We start from the raw sequence: 22,743 nt of genomic DNA on the forward strand, positions 1-22,743 counted from the left end.
CACACACTCAAAAGCATAAAAACAACACAATTTTTCAGTCTACAATTTCCTGTTGTAGTTTAACATGGTGGCTATGTATTTTTTAAGACCTTATTAGGGTAACCAAGCAGACAGAACTAACTGCCCTTCATGATCTAGTTGCCAACCAGAAGGAAAATGAAATTCTAGTAGTCTTTGGAGCTACTCAGTGGTACAAAATTTTTAAAGAGCTAAAACTTGCAGTACAGTTTACCATAATGTTTGATATAATCCTATTAACTTAAATCTGGAATAAGAACAGAATTTCTAGCTCAGATAGCTGTTCTATATTCAATCAAGTATAGCATAGTTATCATTGAACTGATATTAACTAAACACATTTGTTGGAAAGCTATCTATAAAGAATAGCAGATCCTTTATAGACCTTAAATCCAATGTTACAGCATGATTTTGCTAGCTGTCTATTTATTTTGCAATAAAGAAGGCCAAATACGTTTAACATTTCAAGCTTCTTGGAAAAGATAAGCAAAAAATTGCTATAAAACTACAAATTGGTAAATAGTACAATTAAAAATTTAGAAAACTTCATATCTATTTTTCTAATATATATGCTAAAAACATATCTATATATATTAGAAATTGAAATTCTAATATATATCTAGCTAAATATATACATATATGTATGTATATATATACATATATATATGTATACATATACATATATATATATATACACATATATATATATGTGTATATATATATATATATATATATATATATATATATTAGCAATTGAAATTGAACTTTAAATATCCCTTTTGGAAACTTCCAGAATGTCTGGCAAAAACACATCTCATTGTAGAACATTAACATTATCTCTTTGCGCATGTTTCTGCTAATGTAGTAAATTTGGCTCCCAAATTATTTAAAAAGTCAAGGCCATCTTCTTCCTCTTTTTCGCTGCAGCACCCTACAGAACCAGCTGGAGATCCCTTTCCTTCATAGTTATACGTAAGGACATAATCTTGAGATGGCACATGGTTTTCATTCTGATTACACAGATGCAATTTCTGTAAAATAAACAAACAGAAAAAAGGATTGTATTGTTGTATTATTTTAAGTATTCTTAAACATATGAACATAAAATTTATTATTTTATTTACCTTTTATGTCTAATTTTTAACCAGTGTGTCCTCTAATGGAGTCCTACATACAAAAAATGCACATGATTGGTCGATATCACAACCATACCATAAAATCAGTATATCTTACATTTCTAGTAATCCATACAAATAAAAAAAATTATATATATACAAATGTTATATTTATGTATATTTAAATGATCATTAAATGCTTAACTCTAAACTTTCTATCTGGAGTTCAGGCTAGTCCACAAAACGGTGACACTATGCACGGTGGCCTAGAATTTGACGTTGGATATCTGAACAGTCCGGGTTTTGAGTCCCAGCTCTGGCTGTACCAGCTACGTATGTGACTTTGAGCAGGTCACTAAACATCTCTCAGTCTCACTTCTCACTCTCCTTACATCTAAAATGGGAATATACACAGTGACTATCTCACGATACTGATGAAATAATAGCGCATGAAAAATACTCTTCCTTCGCCCAGCACATAGTAAATATTCAAAACACATTAACTAAAACCACTACTACATGCAGTTTTAAAGTAGGCAAGAATTATCACATTGGTTTCAGAATGACGTTTTCCGAGACAGCCAAAACATGACAAAATAGAGAGATGCGCAAGACATTTTAGTGAGATTAAAAATACTCAACATAACCCGGATTGCAAAAACCAGCCCTTTGCACTGGAGAGGCCATGCATTCAGCCACATCCACCCTCACAGTCTGTTACTGGCCAGCTTGTCTAACCCCTGGGCTCCTCCTCCTCACCTGTGTGCCCCTGCCTCTCTAACCCAGAGCTTATTTCCTTGGCTTATGTTATCAAGTGTCTTTCTTCACGACCGCTTCAGCCTCGTATCCCATTAAGTGATGTGCACATTGAAGAACACCCCTAGGAGTGCTTCTTAAGCTTCACTCCTTCCCCTGCCTGATCTTACATGAATACTGGCTGTCTAGAAACAGAAAAGAGATTAACACTTGAATTTGACGGGAAAAAATATGCTATGGACATGCGATAAGCTATAGCCGCGTCACAGAAAGGTGCCTAGTTGCAATCCATTAAAGGATTAAGGGCTTCTGGTCCACTGTTGGTGTTACAATGGTACTGGCACACTCTGATAAAAAGAAAACTTAGTACCAGGAAGAATATTCAATCCAGTGGTTCTCTACCCAGGTGGCACATGTGAATTGCCTGAGGAGTTTTAAAAATAATAATTCTAGGGCCGCCTGGGTGGCTTAGTCAGTTAAGTGTCTGACTTGGGCTCAGGTCATGATCTCCCATCTCATGGGTTCCAGTCCCACATTGGACTCTGTGCTGACAGCTCAGAGTCTGCAGCCTGCTTCAGATTCTGTGTCTCCCTCTCTCTCTGCCCCTCCCCCACCCTCAAAAATAAATACAAATTTAAAATAATAATAATAATAATAAGCCAAACCAATTAAATCCAAATCCTTCAAGGTGGAGCACAGGCATTAATATCTTTTAAAAGCTCCAGGGGGATTTTGATGTGCTCCCAGGACTCAAAAATCATGATTTAATCCTTCCTTTGTTTTACATCCTTGCTGTCTCCTGAATAAAAATGTTTTATATATGAATGGTGCTTTTTACATTACATATAGTTTATACAGCTCATATTATTTAATGTTCATCCTAGAATTGTGTGCAGATGTTTTGTTTTCAGAGAGAGATGTAGATTTGATTTGGGGGAGTTTTGTGATTGTAGGGAGTAAGATTTTTTTTTCACATTCTTCTATATGAAAATAATTCGTGAGGTAAACTACATCTAGAAGTGGCATGTGGCTTTAGGTTGGATATTAGAAATTTCCAGATCTCATGAGATTTTAGAAATTAAAAGAAATATGACAGATGGAATAAAATCTCTTTTATGTTAAATAATGTAACAAAATCAAAGGGCGTGGGGGTGGGGAGGCGTGGAGGAGGGCAGTGCTGGGAAGGACCAGAGAATGAAAGAGAAAAGATACATTGAAAAGATACATAGGGAAAAGCAACTTCTGCAACTGTATGCTAATTTCAATTTCCTCTTGTTCTACACTTGGATATTTAAACCGTAGAATGGAAACCTGAGGGAAACTCACTTCACCAAGGCGGGGCTGGGTGAAATTATGCCACTCGGAGTAGGTGTGTCTGCAGTTGTCCGTCTCCACGTGTCCTCCCCTGCAGGAATCCAGGGTGTGATGATGCCCCGTCCCCCGGCACGATTCCAGGGTCTGGTGTCCGCCTTTCACCATTTCAATGGTCTCCTGCCCTCCATTCTTCATTCCTGATCCCATGGTACCGCAAAAGCCTTGGCTAGAGTTATTGACTGTCTGGGTCATAAACCCATTGGCAGAACACTGAAATAAAATAAAATAAGACCATTTGTATCAGGAGGAAATGGATCCCAAGTGATAAGAAGGCAAGGGAGAGAGAATGTTTATTCAACGTTTTATCGATTCATCCGTATTTTCTAATTGTGTGCCCGGTCTAGGGATACAAAGATGGGCATGATCCCTCACCAGCTCTAAGAAGCTCTTATTCCAGTGAGGCAGAAAAATCAGATGATTACTTTAAGAATGTATACGTAGGTGAATGCAGAATGCTATAGGAACACTGAGGAACACATTAAAATCCACATCCAGAGAGAGTAAGTGGAGAAGTCTAAGAGTAGGGGCTCCGACTGAGAAATGGGAGGAAAAAACCACCACCTGCAGGAAGGTCTACAGGCAAAGGCAACGGGGTGCTTTGGGGGTCTTCAGCTTCAGCCTGTTGAGAGTGGCTGCCACATAGGGTTCAGGGTAAGAGAGGAAGTGGAGAGGTTATAAAAGGCCAGAGAATATAAAGAACCATATGCCATGCTAAAAAATATAGACTATCGGGGCACCTGGGTGGCTCAGTCGGTTAAGCGTCCGACTTCGGCTCAGGTCATGATCTCGCGATCCATGAGTTCGAGCCCCGCGTCGGGCTCTGTGCTGACAGCTCAGAGCCTGGAGCCTGTTTCAGATTCTGTGTCTCCCTCTCTCTCTGACCCTCCCCCGTTAATGCTCTGTCTCTCTCTGTCTCAAAATAAATGAACGTTAAAAAAAAATTAATAAAAAAAAATAGACTATCATGAAGATTACGGAGACTCAAAGAAGGGTTTTAATAGACAGGCAAGGCACATATTTTTAAAAAGTCATTCTAGGCGATAATGTAAAAGACAAATAAGAAGACAATAAGTTGAGTGTCACAGATATCAGAGAGATATCACAGGTATCACCTGAACCATTCTAGGTGAAACATGATAAGGATCTAAGCCAAAGTAGAAGCAAAGATGACTCAAAGTGGCTGGACCCCACACGAAGTTTACTGGCAGTTAGATGGATGAAGCAGCAAATGGAAGGAATTATTCCTATGTGCTCTGCTTGTGCAACTCCAGATGGCATAATTCCCTGAAGTTGGGATGAAGGATGTGCTTGTGGGTGAGAGGAGGGGGAACAATTCAATTTGGGGCATGGCAAGTTTAAGAAACCCGTGGATGTCCACAATGCATATATGAATATGGGGTCTGGAGCTCAGGTAGGGGAGCTGAGCTGACGCTCTAATTCCAGAAGTCACCACCATATAGGTGGTAGTTGAAGTCACAGGGATAAATTATAACACCCAGGGAAAATGGTAGACTAAACAAAAAGAAGGCTAATAACAGAACACAAGAACAAATGTTTTAAGGGGTTGGTAAAGGAATTAGAAGGCAGAACTGATCTGAAATAGCAACTGAGAGAATGAAGGAATCCAAAAGACAAACTCTGAAGCCATGCAGAGAGGATTATGGTAAGGAGAAAACATCAAAGTTGTTTAAGAATTGGTCCAAGTAAAGTAATCACCTCTCAGATTCAAGTAAAAGAGTGGCCACTGGTGATCTGTGTCAAAAGAATTTCCACGAAGTGCTGAATGAACAGGAACTAATGTCATGGAGAAATCGAGTATTAAATCTCTCAAAGAGTTCAGTTTCAAAGAAAAAGAGACATGGAGGGAACTAGAGCAGACAGAGTTGAGGGGATGTTTGAAGATGAAAAAGACTTGATTCAACAGTAACTTAATGCTGGAACCTCAGTTGGAAGTCTGGGCCATGGGTGAGAAGTCGAGTTACCGTGGCAACCTCAGGGTGTCAGTTCTAATTATAAACCGTTACTTTCAGACAAGACCTCCATTAAAATCAGGCTCCGTTGTGCCATCTTCTTGCCAATTTGTTTTCCTTCTATTGAATATGCAGAGTCTCTAACTAAACTGGAAGATTTTCAAGTTCAGATGATTTGGAGTTTCAGATATTTCAGAGTCTGAAATGTATCTATAAACGTCATACATAGTATCTCATTGCCTTAGAAAATTATACCAGAAAGGAGAACTAAAAAGTAGCCATTTGGTGGCGCTGCTGCCCTATATTTTTTGCTTAGGTTGCTGCTACCTTGAAATTCTATTCAAAAAAAAAAAAAATCCTGATTATCAAATCTCCTTGATGGTATAATTTTTGTCATTATAAATACATGTTCAGAGATCACCCAACCTAATACCGGGAGACTTGAAGATAAACTAAAACCAAAGCTGAGTCCACAGTTCCATGTTTCACATTCTATTCTCTGTTCCTTCCTGACCATCTCCACGCCCAAAGTTTATTCTCACATGGTAACAACAGCTCCTGTTCCACGTCAATGATTTCCAGATTTAACTTCTCCAGTCCTGACTTTTCAACCAGCTCCTAACCCCATCTGAACTGCCTCTGACTTAAACTTAGCTCTAAAAGTAACGTCATCACCTTTACTCATTGTACTAAAATGAGCTTACCCATTCACTACAAAGTTTTGTTACATTTAAAAAAAAATTTTTTTTTAATGTTTTATTTATTTTTGAAAGAGACAGAGTGTGAGTGGGGAGGGGCAGAGAGAGAGAGGGAGACACAGAATCTGAAGCAGGCTCTGGGCTCTAAGCGGTCAGCACAGAGCCCGACACGGGGCTCGAACTCACAAACTGCGAGATCCTGACCTGAGCTGAAGTCAGATGCTTAACCGACTGAGCCACCCAGGCGCCCCTGTTACATTTTGCAAAAATATGCCTAAAATTATGTTCTGGTATAAATTAATAATCCCAAGTCCTTCTGAGAAGTGCTCCTAACAGAGAACAGGTAAATAGGTGTGAGTATGTTATGGTGAAATGGCCAACTAATACCATCAGCTCCAGCATCAAATGGTAAAGAACAAATATGAAGAACATCTCAATCATTCCATTCTCAGATATAAAATAAGATCTTACTTTGAGCCAAGGACTATCAGGGACTAAATGGATTTTCTGAATGGAAAAATAATTACAGGGCTCCACATGGAGGCATGTCAAGCACAGGAGGGCTATGACTTTGCATGATGGTGGGAAGGAGGTTAAAGAGAGAAAGTCAATAAGAAAGGTATCTTTGACATATCAAAGGCTTGATATGAAGTCACTGTCCCTGGTTATGGCCTCTGTCACTTTGGCTTCACTTTTTATTTTGTTACTCTAGAGTTAATAAGCTATCATTTACATATTTGAAATATTGATTATCCTTATTTTAATTTTCCAGTTATCATTAGACTACTAGAGTTATCTCCTGCTTAAACTATAGCAAGATTCTAATCCTTGAACTTCCCCATCCTTAGTGTCTTGCTGTTCTCACCGATCACCCTACTGACTCAGCATCATGCTGTTCCCATTATGCCAATCTATGCAGGAAAACTTTCACTGGCCCTTCCTTTCCAAGAAGATAAACCCCAAATCCTTAGTGTGGCATATGATAGCCCCATCTCTTACATCCTCTCCCCCAAAACCCTAAGTTTCAAGCTTCTATTCTAAAACACCATTTCTTCCATCTCAAAACAACCTCTTTACTATTTGTTGAATAATCCCTAAACTTTGTCATCCCCTTTTTCATTCTTTATTTTTTAATTTCATGTTTATTTCTTTCTTTTGAGAGAGAGAGAGAGAGTGAATGGGGAAGGGGTAGAAAGTGGGGGAGACAGAGAATCCCAAGCAGGCTTTGCGCTGCACAGGGCCCAATGCGGGGCTCAAACTCATTAACTGCAAGATCATGACCTGAGCTGAAATCAAGACTCAACCAACTGAGGCACCCGGGCGCCCCTCCTGTTTTATTCTTAAGGCTGTTTTCCTCCTCTTCAACTATTCCCACAACCTCTTCACTTTCAACCCCTTCTTACTCTTTCAGTTACAGAGTAATCTGTACCTCTTTCACCAGGCCCTTCGGGTTGATCCAGAGAACACGAATGCACTTATGTATCACAAGTGTCTTTGAACTAACAGTGCTCTGTCATGGTGCTAATGTTTACTGAAATGTTCCTACTTATTTTTCCCATAGAAGTAGATTCAACTGCTCACAAGTACATTGAAATCTTTTTGAGGGAAAAATATGCCTTGTAAGAACTCTTGAAATATATGCGCCCCCCCCCCCCCCGCCAAAGAAGAAGCCTAGTACTAAGCACCTCAGCAGTCCCAAGAAATACATAAGGAAAGAAAGTGGCAATAATCTTCCAAGTAATCTACCCTCCACCATATAAAAATATATATCTCTTTGGTATTTTCTTAATTTATCGTCAGAACTTTTAGTAGGTTTTTTTCCCCCATTATATATAATCAAAGAGAGAAACAAATGATACCTGGAAATGTACATGGTACAGAGCAGCTGAAACACGGTTATTATAATAAATCCACATCAAAAAGTTTTAAATCATAGCACTAGAGGGTGGAAAAATGATAATTAAAACAACACATGTCTTTTTGTAATTTTTTTTTCAATGTTTTATTTATTCTTAAGAGAGAGAGAAACAGAGCATGAATGAATGAGGGGCAGAATGAGAGAGAAACACAGAATCCAAAGCAGGCTCCAGGCTCCGAGCTGTCAGCACAGAGCCCGATGTGGGGCTTGAACTCACAAGCCATGGGATCATGACCTGAACCAAAGTCAGACACAACTGACTGAGCCACCCAGGCGCCCCAAAACAACACATGTTTTAAGAATTCTAATAAATGCCACTACATAAATATCTGAATATCGGCAGATAAAATACTTATGCCTACAAAATCTGACCAAATTAAAAATATAAATTAACCCCTAAATTTCAAAATAACTTCAGAAGAATCAGTAAAAGAAATTATGGGAGATATTCAGAGATACTCATTTAAAACACTTACCACCTTATCATCTCCAGGTGCTTCTGTGTTTGATATGATTAAGTTTTGCTGTGCTAAATCTTCAGGAAAACCTTTTCTTTTTTTGGCACCAAAAACTCCACATACCAAAGTTAGCAATACAGCTGCATTTAAAAAAAAAAAAAAAAAAAAAAAAAAAGTTTAACATACATAGAATAAAATACTCATCTTTTATTTTTTATTACCTCAAGTGCACAGGAGGAAAACCACTAACCACGGTCCCATGAATTACCTTGGCCTTTCTAAATTAATAGGCCATGATTTAGCTTGGATTTTAAAAATGTGAATTAATTATATGTGTATATATATATATATATATTTTTTTTTTTTTTTAAGTTTATTTCTTTTGAGAGACACAGAGACAGCACAAGTGGGGAAGGGGTAGAGAGAGGGAGAGAGACAGAGAAGAGAGAGAGAATCCCAAGCAGGCCCCATTGCAGGGCTCAAACTCATGAAACCGTGATATTGTGACCTGAGCCTAAACTAAGAGTCAGACACATAACTGACTGGGCCATCCAGCAGCCCCATTAATTATATGTATATTTTGATAATAGTTCTTTTAAGGGTTCAAATTCTATCTATCATGCACGTTAAAGTATTCACAATCGTGGATTAAACAGTAAATTTTCAAAAAATTCAATGACATTAATTTAAGACAGAGACTTTAAGAGATTTACCCATTCCCAAAAAAACGGTTTGCCTGTATGAAAAGCGTGACAAACATACTTTTTTTCTAGAATATCTTGTCTCCAAGTATCTTAATTAAAACTACTCTGTATTTTGTCTATTCAAAATTTTCATTCTATGTCATACCTGTGGGAGGTTGAAATATGTGTCAATAAGATTAGCAGTAATAATAATAACGGTTAATAATCACAGTTCCTTACAATGTTCCACAGGCTCCTCCACCAAGGATGGCCAAACTGCAACCCCAAGCCCCTTCCCATGAATTTTTTGGATGACCACATGTTTTTGAATGGCCCATGAACTATGGTTTTTACATTTTTAAATGTTTTTTTAAAACATTTAAAAATGAATAGTAGTTCATTACATGTGAAAATTATATGAAAGTCAAAGTTTAGCATCCATTAATAAAGTTCTTTTGGAACGCAGGCATGCCCATCACTTAAATATTTTCTATGGCTGCTTTCCTACTAGCAGGGTGGATTTCCCTGGTTATACGTGCAACCACATGGCCTGCAAAATGTAAAATATATACTATCCAGCCCTTTACAGAAAAAGGGTACCAATCTCTGCCTATTCTATGTGGCCACTTGTTAAACTTTCTGGTTCCGTGTCCTACCCCACTCTCTTGATCCACTCCACTCCAGCCACACCAGTGCCCCTGTCATGCCTTGACTTCTCCAGCCACCCTCTCACCTCAGGGCCTTTGTGCTGACCTCTGACTGAAAAACTCTTCCCCCAAGTACTGTACTTAGCTGACTCTTTGACCTTTCACAAAAATCATTGAAGATAACCTTGTCAGGCCTGCCAAACCATCCACTGAAAACCGGAGTCACTAGCCCTAATCCTCCCCCAACACCACACACACACACACACACACACACACACACACACACACACGCTCCACAGCACTACAGCTCCTAATTATTTTGCTCTATTTTTTCCTCCACAGCATTTCACTTATTTATTAGTTTACTGTCACAAGGCACACTGTTTGCATTTGGTTTTGTCTGTTTTGTTCACTGATGACTCCCAAGCACCTGGACAATTTCTGGAATATAGTAGGTGTTCAATGTATATTTATTTTGTTGAGTTGTTGAAAAATAATGAGCATTGTACTGTTTGAAGCTTTTCACATGAGTTACCCAATTAATGCTCAGTGCTGCCCCATAAAGGAGGCTACAAATACCCCCTTTCACAGATGAGGAAACTGAAGCACAGTTAAGTAACTCGCCTCCAGTCTCATGGCTTGCAAATGATAGAGCTTGGTTACGAACTCAATGGTTTGGTGCCTGGGTCTTGCTCTTAACCACTAGTCCTATCACAGAACAAAGGAACAACAGCTAATCTAGGCTGGAAGAGTGGATGGAAATAAAAAAAAAAGAGGATAAAATATGGTACCATTGGGAATGACACAACTGACAAGCAAGAGGTTAAAAAAAATCCAAAACTGGCAAGATACACCCAAGAAGAGATATTGCTGTGATCCGAGTAAGTGCCCTAAGTCCGTGGCTGAATGATGACAAGAGATCACAGTGGCTTATAGTGGACTTTCATACGGCAGTAGTTTTAGAGTGTTGATTTTGCCCTAAAAGGGGTAGTACTAGGACCAAGAAATGGAAACTATACATTGCCAGATTTGGAAAAATCTAAGGAACTTTAAGCAGTCCTGTCCAAATATGAAATTTTGTATCACAAAAAGGATCTTGTTCCTTCTTCCCGAAAATATTCCATCAGAAATCTGATAATAACACGAAAGCAATTTGTAATGAGGACTCACCCCGGCTGGACAGTTGGACAAGATTACTTTTCAAGGACCTTTTCCTGCACTCAGACATTTGTGAGATACAGATAGATATAGATAGATAGATAGATAGATAGATAGATAGATAGATATAGAGATTCTTTTTAGTTTCTTTTTTAATGTTTATTTTTGAAACAGAGAGACAGAGCACCAGTGGGGGAGGGGCAGAGAGAGAGGGAAACACAGAATCAGAAGCAGGCTCCAGGCTCTGAGCTGTCAGCACAGAGCTTGATGTAGGGCTAGAACTCAGGGACTGCAAGATCATGACCGGAGCCGAAATCAGACGCTCAACCGACTAAGCCACCCAGGGCCCCTTTTTGTGATATATTTTAACTTTAAGTAGGCAAAAGGACTTACAAAATAGTAATGCTATGCCCAGCAGTATGGCCAGGATCGCCCATTTTCCGAGTATTACTCCTGCGCTCCTTCGGGTCGGCAGACATTGACTTGGATGAGTACAATCACACAGATTAACTCTCACGGTTTTTGTTGCAGATTGACCTTCTCTATCTTTTACAGTAATAGGAACACTATATTCCTGAAATTCAGCATTTTTCTGATATGAAAGACGGGCAGCTGTATCTGAAAGAAAATGAAAGAATTATATTTTTAATGGACATTTACTTCTAGCATTTGTTTCATCACACTTGTTTCTAAACATGTTATTCTCAAGGAACCACCTGCCACATGAAAATGAATAAAAATGGACAACTACCTTCTATTATTCTATCTTCTATTCTATTCTTAGTGCTACCTTTATCAGCACTAATATTACCATGTATGTGTTGCCCATCGTAACTTTCTAGAGGAGAGGCTTAGAGAAATAACTTGGCATTGGAGTGACCCAGTAGCATTTCTGCAGCATTTAATATTACTTATCTATATCCTTATTTACAAACCAATGATGCTACATTGGCTCTTGACACACACTTCAACCTTTTTTCTATAGTACCAGTTTATGGTACTTATAAAGAATTAACAATTGTTACACACAAAGCATGTCCGAAGTCAACATTCTCTTATCCATTTATTTTCTGGTATCTGTCCATTATCTTTATGTACAAGGTAACTTTTCAAAGTACAATAGACCCTTTGTTATTATGCCTTCCCTCTGAAGTAATCTCAATACCACAAAGCTAGTTAATGCCACCCAGGCTGGGTGTAAGGCTTACATAAAAACAGATGTATCTGTATCCTAACAATATGTTCTTATCAACTATGATATTTCCCCAATAGTCTTGATACCTACTGTAATGACTTTATTATCAACTGATCAAAAGCTCCATGCATTATTAATGCCAATCACAACCTTCTGAGTTTTGCAGTAAGTGAAATGAAGAAGTAGCACCATGCACATCCTGGAAGTCATCTGTAATGTCTAAGCCTTTCTTAAATGCACTGTTACAGCTGTTAAGAACTTGAAAGATTTCTGCCTGAATCTCAAATGTAGGGCTCCCCAGAGGAGTGTGAATTACTGCTAAGGTTTAGATGGAACCCTCCCATCTCCTATTGTGGCTAAGGTAAAATCCTCCAAATTCCTCTCCTCCCTCAAGACCACAAGCTGTACCACAGTCACCTCTGCTGTCCTTGTCACTCAACTCTGCCCTCTTCAAACTGTCCTGTCACCAATGTCACCTTGTTAAGACAAATCTGGGCACAGCATTCCTTACTGGCACACTCTCAGTGCATTCCTGCTGTCACTGACTGTACAAAAGTCAGTCTCCTCAGCCTACTACATAAGGTGCTTCATCACCAGATTCCATCGCCACTCCACCCCCCCCCCCCCGCCCCACACTCTCTGGGCATTCCTGCTAAAACCTAAACTCTAACACTGGTTTATTTATCCCCTTAGCATTTCCCTTCTTTATGCATATTTATTAACCAATTATTTTTAAACAAACACTTAATTAAGCAGTTAGTATCTACTAAGCACTGGGCTAGGTGCTGGCGAAACACAAATGAATCACAATTATCCTGAGAAACTCGTGTATTGGAAAAGAAAGGTAAACAGGTGATAACACAACACAAAAGAAGCTATAATAAAGGTACAAAAGGTCATGGTGCTACTCCTTCTACTTCAAGAAAGACTTCGTAGATGTGAGCATCTGAATTGCCGTCATGTCTGTCTTGTTAATTTCTACGTGTATCACCAGGGTCAGAACGGTGCATAGTAGATGGTAGGGGCTCCATAAGAACCTCATGAATTAATACCAAGCTATGAAATGGGAAGGGTAGTATTCTAGGAAGAAAGGATAGCATACACAAAAATCCAATTGTATGGAAGAGAATGGATAGTAAGAAAACAGCAGTGAATGGTGGCTGAAATATAGAACTACACTCCCCCAGAAATCACTATCACAGGATGCTGTCCTGACGGCTCCCATCCAACATCTCTGTCCACAGCTCACCATGCTTCTTTCCAGAACACCACAGAGTGCTTGCCTCCTATACGCACATTCTCATTTCCAGAGTTTGCTTACACTAAAATTTAAACTCCCCATCTCTGTTCTCTCTTCACCTCCCTGGAGTCACTTTAAAACCACACCGGAAACAATTCGTCTTAATGATAAGTTGCCCGATATTTTCAGCAAAGCTTTTTTGTCTTTGTTGTAAATGTAAATTTTGCCTTCATAAAAAATGACAATTTCTTTCATTTTATATACAATATAAAGACCCCATCATAATATTTGTAAATTGTCGAATTAGGCTTCTAAAATATGTCAATGAGAATATTTTAGCAAACAAGCAAATTCACCCTCAGTTATTTTAGAGCATATAAATCGTTACTGTTTATTAAATACCATTAACTTTGGTGAGGGTCCACATCCTGTTCATTTCTGGAGAAGTGTCTGCCAAGCTGAAATAAAATGGAGGGCCATGGATAGGTTCATCGGGATCGACAGCTGAAATGTCAGTATACCTCATCTTTGGTTTGCAAATTGTTACATAACTTTGAAGTATTTCTGGTGGGTTATCATTCATATCTTCAATGTTAACTGCAAGTGTTCCAGTACATGATCTACCATCTAGGAAGAAAGGTAAAAGATTTAGTGTAGTTTTATGCGTTAACATTTTCTTAATAAAATAAATTAACTACCTTCTATATATGATATATGTTTCCTCAAATAAGCTGATATTAGAAAAAATGGTAAATAAGAATGTAGAAGAATAAACGAAACCTGTAGATCATCTACAATGAGTACTGCCATTGATAATATCAGTTACAACTGCCAATAAACTTTTTGCCAGGATCACTACCAAACAAGAAAAATCAATGTGTGAACTCTGTATTCGCAGGGGTCCCCTCTGGTACAGATGTTAATGAGCACTAGAAAGGCTACAAAAAGTTATTCTAATCTTGGTACACATTTAATCCACTTAGCAAGATTTTGAAAATATATGATGCTTGGGTTCCCCAAATATTCTGATTCATTTCATCTAAGTCAATGCTACAAAATGATTTTTTTTAATTTTTTAAATGTTTATTTATTTTTGAGAGACAGACAGAACGTGAGCATGGGAGGGACAGAGAGAGCGGGAGACACAGAATCTGAAGCAGGTTTCAGGCTCTGAGCTGTCAGCACAGAGCCCCATGCAGGGCTTGAACTCACGGTGAGATCATGACCTGGGCCGACATGGGATATTTAACTGACTGAGCCACCCAGGTGCCCCTACAAAATGATTTTTTAAGTGCCCCAAGTTATTGTAATATGAAGCCAGGGTTAAGAAACTCTGAGTTGTTTTAAGCAACAGAATTCAAGCAAAGGGTCACTGTGACCTAATAATCAGCTAAGTTACTCAAAGATTCGATTTAAAATGGCATGAAAAGATCTAGAAGATTCTGGTGAGATCGTCTCATCAGATCCAAGACTTAAGTTTCCTCTTTGCCCTCCAACAAAGAGATCTATAAGCATGTGAGGTCCCACCATGCTGGGGATATAAAGATAAATAAATGGCTTCTTGTTGCTATGAAGGTTCACCTCGTTAAATGATTAAGAGAAATAGGAACCGTCTTCAAAGTAATTTCTGACAATTCAAAAATACCTATCACAACAATTCTGCACAATAATAATTGCAGCTTATTGTCCAATTCCTCCTAAGATACCATATTAAATAAAATTAACATTTTTTTTTTACCTTGGTCTATTGCCAGGACTGTTATATTATATAAGTCATTTCTGGGAGTCATGGCCTCCCGGTCCAGGATTTTGGAAGTTGTGATTGACCCTGAAATCTCATCAATGGTGATCCATCCTTTAGGATCATGCAATTTTTTGTACCTATTAATTTAAAATAAAAAGTCTTCAGCAATATAAAACATATTAAAATAAATTACTGTCTCAATTTTTACAAATACATTATTAGTATGTGGTTACAGACTTCTTCATACCTTATGCCGCTGGCACTTCTAGTTTCAGGGTCATATGCCTTATAACCATTGACCTTTGACCCCACTGCTGAGTGTTCTTGAATCCGTACATACTGGGCTGCAGGGCTACATTCGGGTCCTTCATCCTGATCCCTCACGTGAACTGTGACCAAGGCTCTGTTCATGGTTGTTCTGAGTGCAAAATCTCGAGTAAATGGAGCTTCATTGCTTACTCCAATTTCCAGGGTCACTTGGTGGTTTTCTTCATAATTCAGCGGCTTTTCAAAAAAGCACATGCATATCAGCATCAGTGTAAAATACCTTCGGAATTTCAAATAACAAGTGAGCATCTGCAAAAACGAACAGTGGTGCATAAATTCTATGCTCCCATTCAGTCAATATGGACTTTTACCCGTTGCTAAAGAGAGAGGTGATTCTTCACTAAGCCTTTAGCAAGAGTGGTCCAAAAGTTTCTACAGATGGTTTTATGGAGTTGTGGAAAAACAATTCCAGTTATACTCTCATAGTTCATTCTTACTAAGGAAGATTATTCTGAACCTGGAGACAATGCAGAGAGATGACAGTGTTTTTATGACCCTGCTTTAGAGCGCTAACAGACCAGCCGAAGGGGCATCTAACTCCAGGAGAATGCAATTTTGTTTGACTCACTACTTCCTATTGACTATGTCCATTTCCTTAACCACCACACTATAATCCCTCTGCTACACTATGCTGCTTAATTGGTTCACCAGCCTCTAAAAACATTTAAGTGAATCCTTTGATTATAATTGATTTTTAGACAGCGAATCAAGCAAACCCATAATAACATTATTTTACGTTGTACTGCAAATTTGAAGTATTTTTTTTTATTTGATTCTCTTTCTGCTTGTCAAAACCATCACTGGCTGACCATTGAACAAAATAAAAAATGAGGAGTAACATTTTTATTTTAAACCTTTCCCCATACCTAGCTATTATCAAGCTGAGATACTAATATCATAAGTCCGCTAAGAAGTCAAGAAAATTTCTGAATCTTAGAATCCACAAAATATGGGTGAAACTTTTTAAAAATTTTTTATGAACATTCTAGAAAACAGAGAGGCAAGAAGGGAAAAAGAATTAATATGTTTATCTATTGCTAATGAACACTCTCACAAATTACATGTGTTGATATATGATCATGCAGAGAATGAAAGCATTCATTGGAGATGAGGCATGGATAGAAAGTCAGGAAACAGCTGCTGCTCCGGGGGAGGTGCAGTGATTTGATCAGGGCCACTTACTAAAGCCTTAGAATTTCTTTATGTAATTGTTCGAGGTTTGCACTGCATATTGGTTTAGAGGCTTAAAACTCTGCAAGATTGGAAATCTAGTAGGATGAAATCAGCGATTAATGAAAAACCAGGAATTCTCTTCCACCACACGGTAGCTTTAATGTTTCATCATTTATTATTTTTTTTTAATATTTATTTCTTTCGGGGAGAATGCAAGCGGAGGAAGGGCCGAGAGAAGAGGACAGAGGATCCAAAGTGGGCTCTGCACTGACAGGCTAGCAGCTGTGAGCCCAATGTGGGGCTCGAACTCACAAACCGTGAGATCATGACCTGCGGTAAATAAAGTTGGACACTCAACCGACTGAGCCACCCAGGCACCTGTTTCATCAACTAAAAAAATGTTCAAAAATATCTTATATCTGCACTGAGATGCTAGTATCTCGCTAGAAAATGAAGTGCTGTTTTATGGCGGACTCTCTATGTTGAGAATGACCAAGTAGAGTATCTTCTTCATCAAGCCCATGTGCAACTGCTGCTGCTCAAATAGAAAGGAAATGCTGAGATGGAAAGATTACCCAGGACTGAGCTGAAGACTGCATCAGCTCAGGGTCTACAGTTCCAGAAAAGTTCTCCGACATGGACAATTATAACACAAGACCCAAGAACATGTAAGGCTTCTAAAAATAGAATAATAATATCCTACAGTTCACCAAGTGTTTTCACTTTCATTATTATAATTGAATAGCTACTAGGGAGGCAGAGAGAAGTATTATTTATATTCTATAGATAATACAGAGGCTAATTTCCAAGATCACATAGCTATGCAAAGCAATTGAACATGGTGCTTAAGAGCATGTACTTGGAATCAAAGAGACCTTCACTCAAATCCTGTCCTACTGCATCCTAGCTGTGTCACTTTGGGTAAATTTCTTAATCTCTCTGACACTAAGTTTCGTCCTCTGCACAACTGTTGTAAGAATAACATTTAACATCGTAAGCCCACAGCGAGTGCTTTACACTATAGGTTTTAGTAATCTCTCCGGCTGTTACGCAGCCAGTTGAAAGAAAAAGGTGATGTATTTTTTGTTAACATCCAATATGATGCATAAAAGGAGACACCAACTAACAAGACAATGTTTGGAAGCTTTGTTCAGATAAAGAAGTATATTTGAGCAATCTTTGGCTTGAATTACTGATTATTTCATTCTTTTTTGGTATAGAGGAATGAATAAAGTTCATTCCTATCCATTATTAAGTACATAGCCTATGTGAAAGAAAGATGGATTTCAAAATGCCTTGGTTATACAGTGTTTCGTTTTAAAATAGAAGATACCTCATCAATGTTACAAAGTACTTAAATATATAACTTAAGTACACGAACACAAATCTTTAGCAAGGTAAAAGATAAGGTACGTTTACATTTTTTAAATATTTGTTTACTTATTTTGAGACAGAGAGAAAGCAAGTGGTGGAGGGGCAGAGAGAGAGGGAGAGAGAGAATCCCAAGCAGACTCCACGCTATCAATGCAGAGCCTGACGCAGGGCTCAATCTCACAGACCAAAAAATCATGACCTGAGCTGATATCAAGAGTCAGACACTTAACCGACTGAGCCACACAGGCTCCCCAAGGATACAATAACTTTAAAGACCAGTGCAGTTACCAAAGGATCTCTGTAATGAATTCAGATTTTCTAAGGGGTTGCGTAAAATATAGAAAGGAAGATATACCATAGAGAATGCAAATTTTATTGCCCAAAATGTTAGAGAATATTATGAATGGCTTAAAGAAAGAAGGAAGGTAAAACTACCAAAGGAGCTAATAATGACAGAGGAAGGAGATAATTTAAAGAGTAAACTCAGATGGGGCGCCTGGGTGGCTCAGTCGGTTGAGCATCCGGCTTCGGCTCGGGTCATGATCTCACAATTTGTGGGTTCAAGCCCCACATCAGAATCTGTACTGATGGCTCAGAGCCTGGAGCCTGCTTCAAATTCTGTGTCTCCCTCTCTCTCTGCTCCTACCCTGCTCATGCTCTGTCTCTCTCTCTCCTTCAAAAATAAATAAAAAAACATTTAAAAAAAAAGAGTAAACTCATAGAAGTAGAAATTTATTGAAGATACAAAAAGAGAAGACCTCCTTGTGCAACTGAAGTCATGATTTTATCAAGCCATGTAACCCAAGTATGGGAAAGAGGAGAGCTAAGGGGAACATGACCCCAAGGGTACCACGCAGGAAGAATAGCACAGTAGCTCTGACGAAGGGTTCTGCATCAGGAATGTCTCAGTTTGCATCCTGGATCTGTCACCTTCTATCTCTATGAATGGGGGCAAGTGACTTTACTTCTTTTGACTCAGCCTCTTCATCTGAAAATGGGAAGAATGATAGGAACAACCACTGGGTTGTTATGAAAGTTAAAAATAAATCTTTGGAATCCTGTATATTTTTGGAGGGTTTTTTTTCCTTTACAATTTCAAAACATGGGGAAAGCAGCAAAATAAATTAATTTTATAAAGCATACCTAATATTGATTTAAACAGAAACTGTGCAAATTAAGAAAACTATATTTTTTATTGTAAAATGGGGATAATAATAGTATCGTATCCTAAAGGGGATATGACAACTAGTTTAGTTGTTTATGTTTAGTATCATTCCCTTGGCATGAAAGGTGATCAGTACTTGGTAACTACTTTTAAAATTCTAAAAGAATTTCCTAGATATAAAAACTAGGATAGGGTGACTGGGTGGCTCAGTTGGTTAAGTGTCCGACTTCAGCTCAGGTCATGATCTCACAGTCTGTGAGTTCGAGCCCCATATCGGGCTCTGGGCTCACAGCTCAGAGCCTGGAGCCTGCTTCAGATTCTGTGTCTTCCTCTCTTTCTGCCCCTCCCCTGCTCATGCTCTGTCTCTCTCTCTCTCAAAAATAAATAAAAGCATTTAAAAAATTTTAAAAAATAACTAGGATATAATTATCAGTGCAACTATCTTATATTTAAAGATAACGGGATTAAATGCATATAAATTTTATTGCGGAGGGAGGGGTGTGTGGATTTTTCTATATTCTTCATATGTCCAATTAACTTAAAATGAACCAGTGAAAAAAAGTAAAGTATCACCATGTAATTGCTCTCTCTCCTAAAGAATCCTGGGATGGTACCCAGAAGCTGTTCACCAGAAATAAAATATTTCACCAGATGTTTATTAGTCACATGGAGTAAGAGATATTCTAGAATATAGTCTATTATTTCTGAAAATATGTGCAAACATTTTTCTTAACGTCTCTGTGATAAACATTCCTTGAGGAGGAAAAATCCACTCTGAATATGAAAAAAATCAAATGTGCCAACATACTATGATTTTTTTTAAGTTTACTAAAATTCATTTTGTATTGGTCAAAAAACTCATAATAAAAATTTAATTCCTAGCATTACTTAAATTTGGCCTCCCGAACCAAGATAAAATTATTGCGATTTAAAAAATAATAATAACAGGTCTTTAATAATGGCCTTGAATAGAGAGAACTGAGAAGTAGCCAAGCAGTAGTAGCTTGTAACTGAGAAGTAGCCAAGTATCTAACCAAGCAGTAGATACTCTAAAACACTCTAAAAGGTCTGAGCATGGGTCTTTGACCTGAGCTACCGCAGTTGGCATAATCTACCCATCTTGGATCTCAAACTATTCCTTTGACTTATTTCTAGAAAGAAGGAAAGGTGGGGTTGAGGGGTATGCAGAGGAAGGTGTACGGGAGAAAACTTAAACAAAACATCTGTTGCCAATCACATCAATTTTGAGGCAAATGCTTGTCCAGCTTTGGAAACTGATGCATAGCAGCCTTTTTCAAAAGAATTACACACCACAGACCCTCAGCCTACCTGACTTAAGCTGCAGCTCTGGTGAACACCTCTACCATTTATACTGATAGATTCACACCTCAAGTGCACAAAGATTCAGCTCTTCAGATTCAAAGTTTGGTCCAAAGCTAAGCAGCTCTCTCTCAGGCAGGCACAGCCACGCCCAGAAGTGCAGGAGAGCTGAGGTTCCCTGGAAGCAACCTTCAACCAGTGAGGCATGGGTATCAACAATGGGAGTTGATGGACAAATGCCCTGGGTACCACTTTTTGAGGAGATAATTCTGAAGTACATTCTACATGGTTCATTGCATGATTGAACACCAAAGGTGACTAAGTCAATAATGCAGACTTGATTGGCTTTTCGTTCTTTTCTGTCTTAATTTTCCATTTTTACTCTGGCTTTCTAGGATCCACTTCCTAAATAGTTTCCTTCACTGAGGTCCTTGCCTCGTGTTCTGCTTTCTGGAGAGTCCAAAGGAAGACTGACTGAGGTGGGCCAACACAAAGAAAATATGACCAGTACCACCTGCTTATTTCCTTTCCTACTACTATCAATTATAAAACTTCATTTTTCTTAAGTGGCTGCTTTTAGTATTCAATTTGAGTGGATCATATTATAGAAAACTGAAATAGAGGGAGGTTTGATGTTGACAGTCATCTGGAACAAATATATTTGACTATTCACATCTGGATAGAACTTGCCAAAGTTGATTACATAATCTGTGGAAATTTTTAGTGAGGAAATAACTACAAATAGATACTGTTGTATCAAAGTCTACACCATATTGTTGTTGGCAGGAAAGTTTGCTTTATTCAATGGATGACTCCTTTACCTGCCCATAGGACAATTTTCTTCCTTGTTCGGGGCTACAAATATAAAACCAAGGGTCCTTCCCAAATAGGGCCTTCTCTGCCCTCATAACCTGGACCCTAGAATGAAACAGGGCAACCAAAAACACAATATATAGAATAAAGATATATGCTGTCTGATACAACACTGTATTTCACCCTCAAAATCACCTATAAAGGATCAGATACAACCAGGCATATATTCTAGAAAGAGAGTAAGTGAGAAGACTATGGGCTTCTGAATTATATCATGTAAGGAATAGTTAAAGGAATTAGGAGTATTTATCCTAGAGAAAGTACGTTTCAAATGGACATAGCAAACTTTTCAAAAGAATTATACTTCTGTATAGGATTAGAGCCAGACCATTAAAGACAGAACCTAGACATGGGATAGAAGGACAATAATTCGAGCACAGTAGAACTAAGGACTTCTGAGAATCAGAGCTCTCCAAAAACAGAATAAGCTGCCAATGGAGATCCTCAGAACTGAGAATGTTCAAGCATAAGCTAGGTGACTAATGACTGGCAACAAAATTATGGAAGAAAGACAGCATTCAATGGGAACAGTTGGACTAAACAGACGAAGCTCTATTCCATCTTGTGGATTCTTTGATCTGAAACTATTTGGTTGATTAAACCAATAGTTGAAGAGAACTTGTTAACTTGCCAAGTTGTCAAGTATCCATTATTACTGTACCTTTACAACGTACAAAACACCTTCATTAGTCTCTTTGTCTGTGCTGATTTTGAAATGTCCATTCTCATTCCCCTTCAAAATGGTAAAATTGGCTCTCCAGTTGGCAGTGTTAATTAAATCCTTATCTTCTATAGATATGCGTAAGATCTCCACATTGTATGCATTTTCCTCTACTGATGCTTCATACTGAAACAGAAAGAACTCATTAAAAACTTACTTTATAAAGAGAAGTTTTACAAAGAAAGTAAAGTATTTCCTCCACTCCAAAAGTATTGGTTCTTATAGTTTTTAGCTAGTGTATTTTAAAGCCATGAATCTTTCAAAGGATTATCTTTGAAATGAAAGAAATTCGTTACAAATGAAGACAAGTGTTACAAGAGGATAAAATACTACTATGAATAAATAAAGGAGATTTATATGTCAGCTGTTCAAACTTTAATTTTATTCATAAAATAAACATACATACTTCAAAGCATGACACATATGTTATTAATTTATATTAAATAACAAATAACAATTGACAAGTAGACATAGATTTTGATATTATATACTTACAGTATTTTGTTTGAAAGTGGGTGCATTGTCATTTGAATCTTTAACTGTTATGATGCAAGTTGAGGTACTCATCAATCCAAATAATTGACCATCCATGTCTTGTACTTTCATTATCAGTGAGTACTTATCTACAGTCTGGAAACAAAGCAAATACTTAATTACTTTTGAAAACATTTGCTCCAACTTATAAATGAAACTTCAGTTGTGTAGTCTTCCATTTGTGTGAATCCACGCTTTTATTTGATCCATATTTGCAGACACTTTAAGAATTGGGTAGACAGGGATAAACTGGAAAGGTAGACAGAGGTTAAATTACAAAGA

The 22,743-nt window shown here is 38.0% G+C and overlaps 1 protein-coding gene across 1 annotated transcript in view; it reads right to left on the bottom strand.

Moving 5' to 3' along the window:
• Nucleotides 1-845: 845 nt before the first annotated feature.
• The window catches only part of DSC3 (desmocollin 3), a 47,597-nt gene continuing 25,699 nt past the window's right edge, over nt 846-22,743 (bottom strand). Inside the window, exons 8-16 of the mRNA XM_042961568.1 lie at nt 22,423-22,557; nt 21,868-22,053; nt 15,222-15,478; nt 14,969-15,111; nt 13,633-13,857; nt 11,189-11,413; nt 8,326-8,447; nt 3,216-3,473; nt 846-1,049 (exon numbers count right to left, since the gene is read on the bottom strand). Coding sequence (XP_042817502.1) covers nt 852-1,049; nt 3,216-3,473; nt 8,326-8,447; nt 11,189-11,413; nt 13,633-13,857; nt 14,969-15,111; nt 15,222-15,478; nt 21,868-22,053; nt 22,423-22,557 — 1,749 coding nt within the window. The 3' untranslated portion in view covers nt 846-851. The remainder of the gene's footprint in view (nt 1,050-3,215; nt 3,474-8,325; nt 8,448-11,188; nt 11,414-13,632; nt 13,858-14,968; nt 15,112-15,221; nt 15,479-21,867; nt 22,054-22,422; nt 22,558-22,743) is intronic.

Source organism: Panthera tigris, chromosome D3 (genome assembly GCF_018350195.1).
Source record: "Panthera tigris isolate Pti1 chromosome D3, P.tigris_Pti1_mat1.1, whole genome shotgun sequence".
Classification (NCBI taxonomy): domain Eukaryota; kingdom Metazoa; phylum Chordata; class Mammalia; order Carnivora; family Felidae; genus Panthera; species Panthera tigris.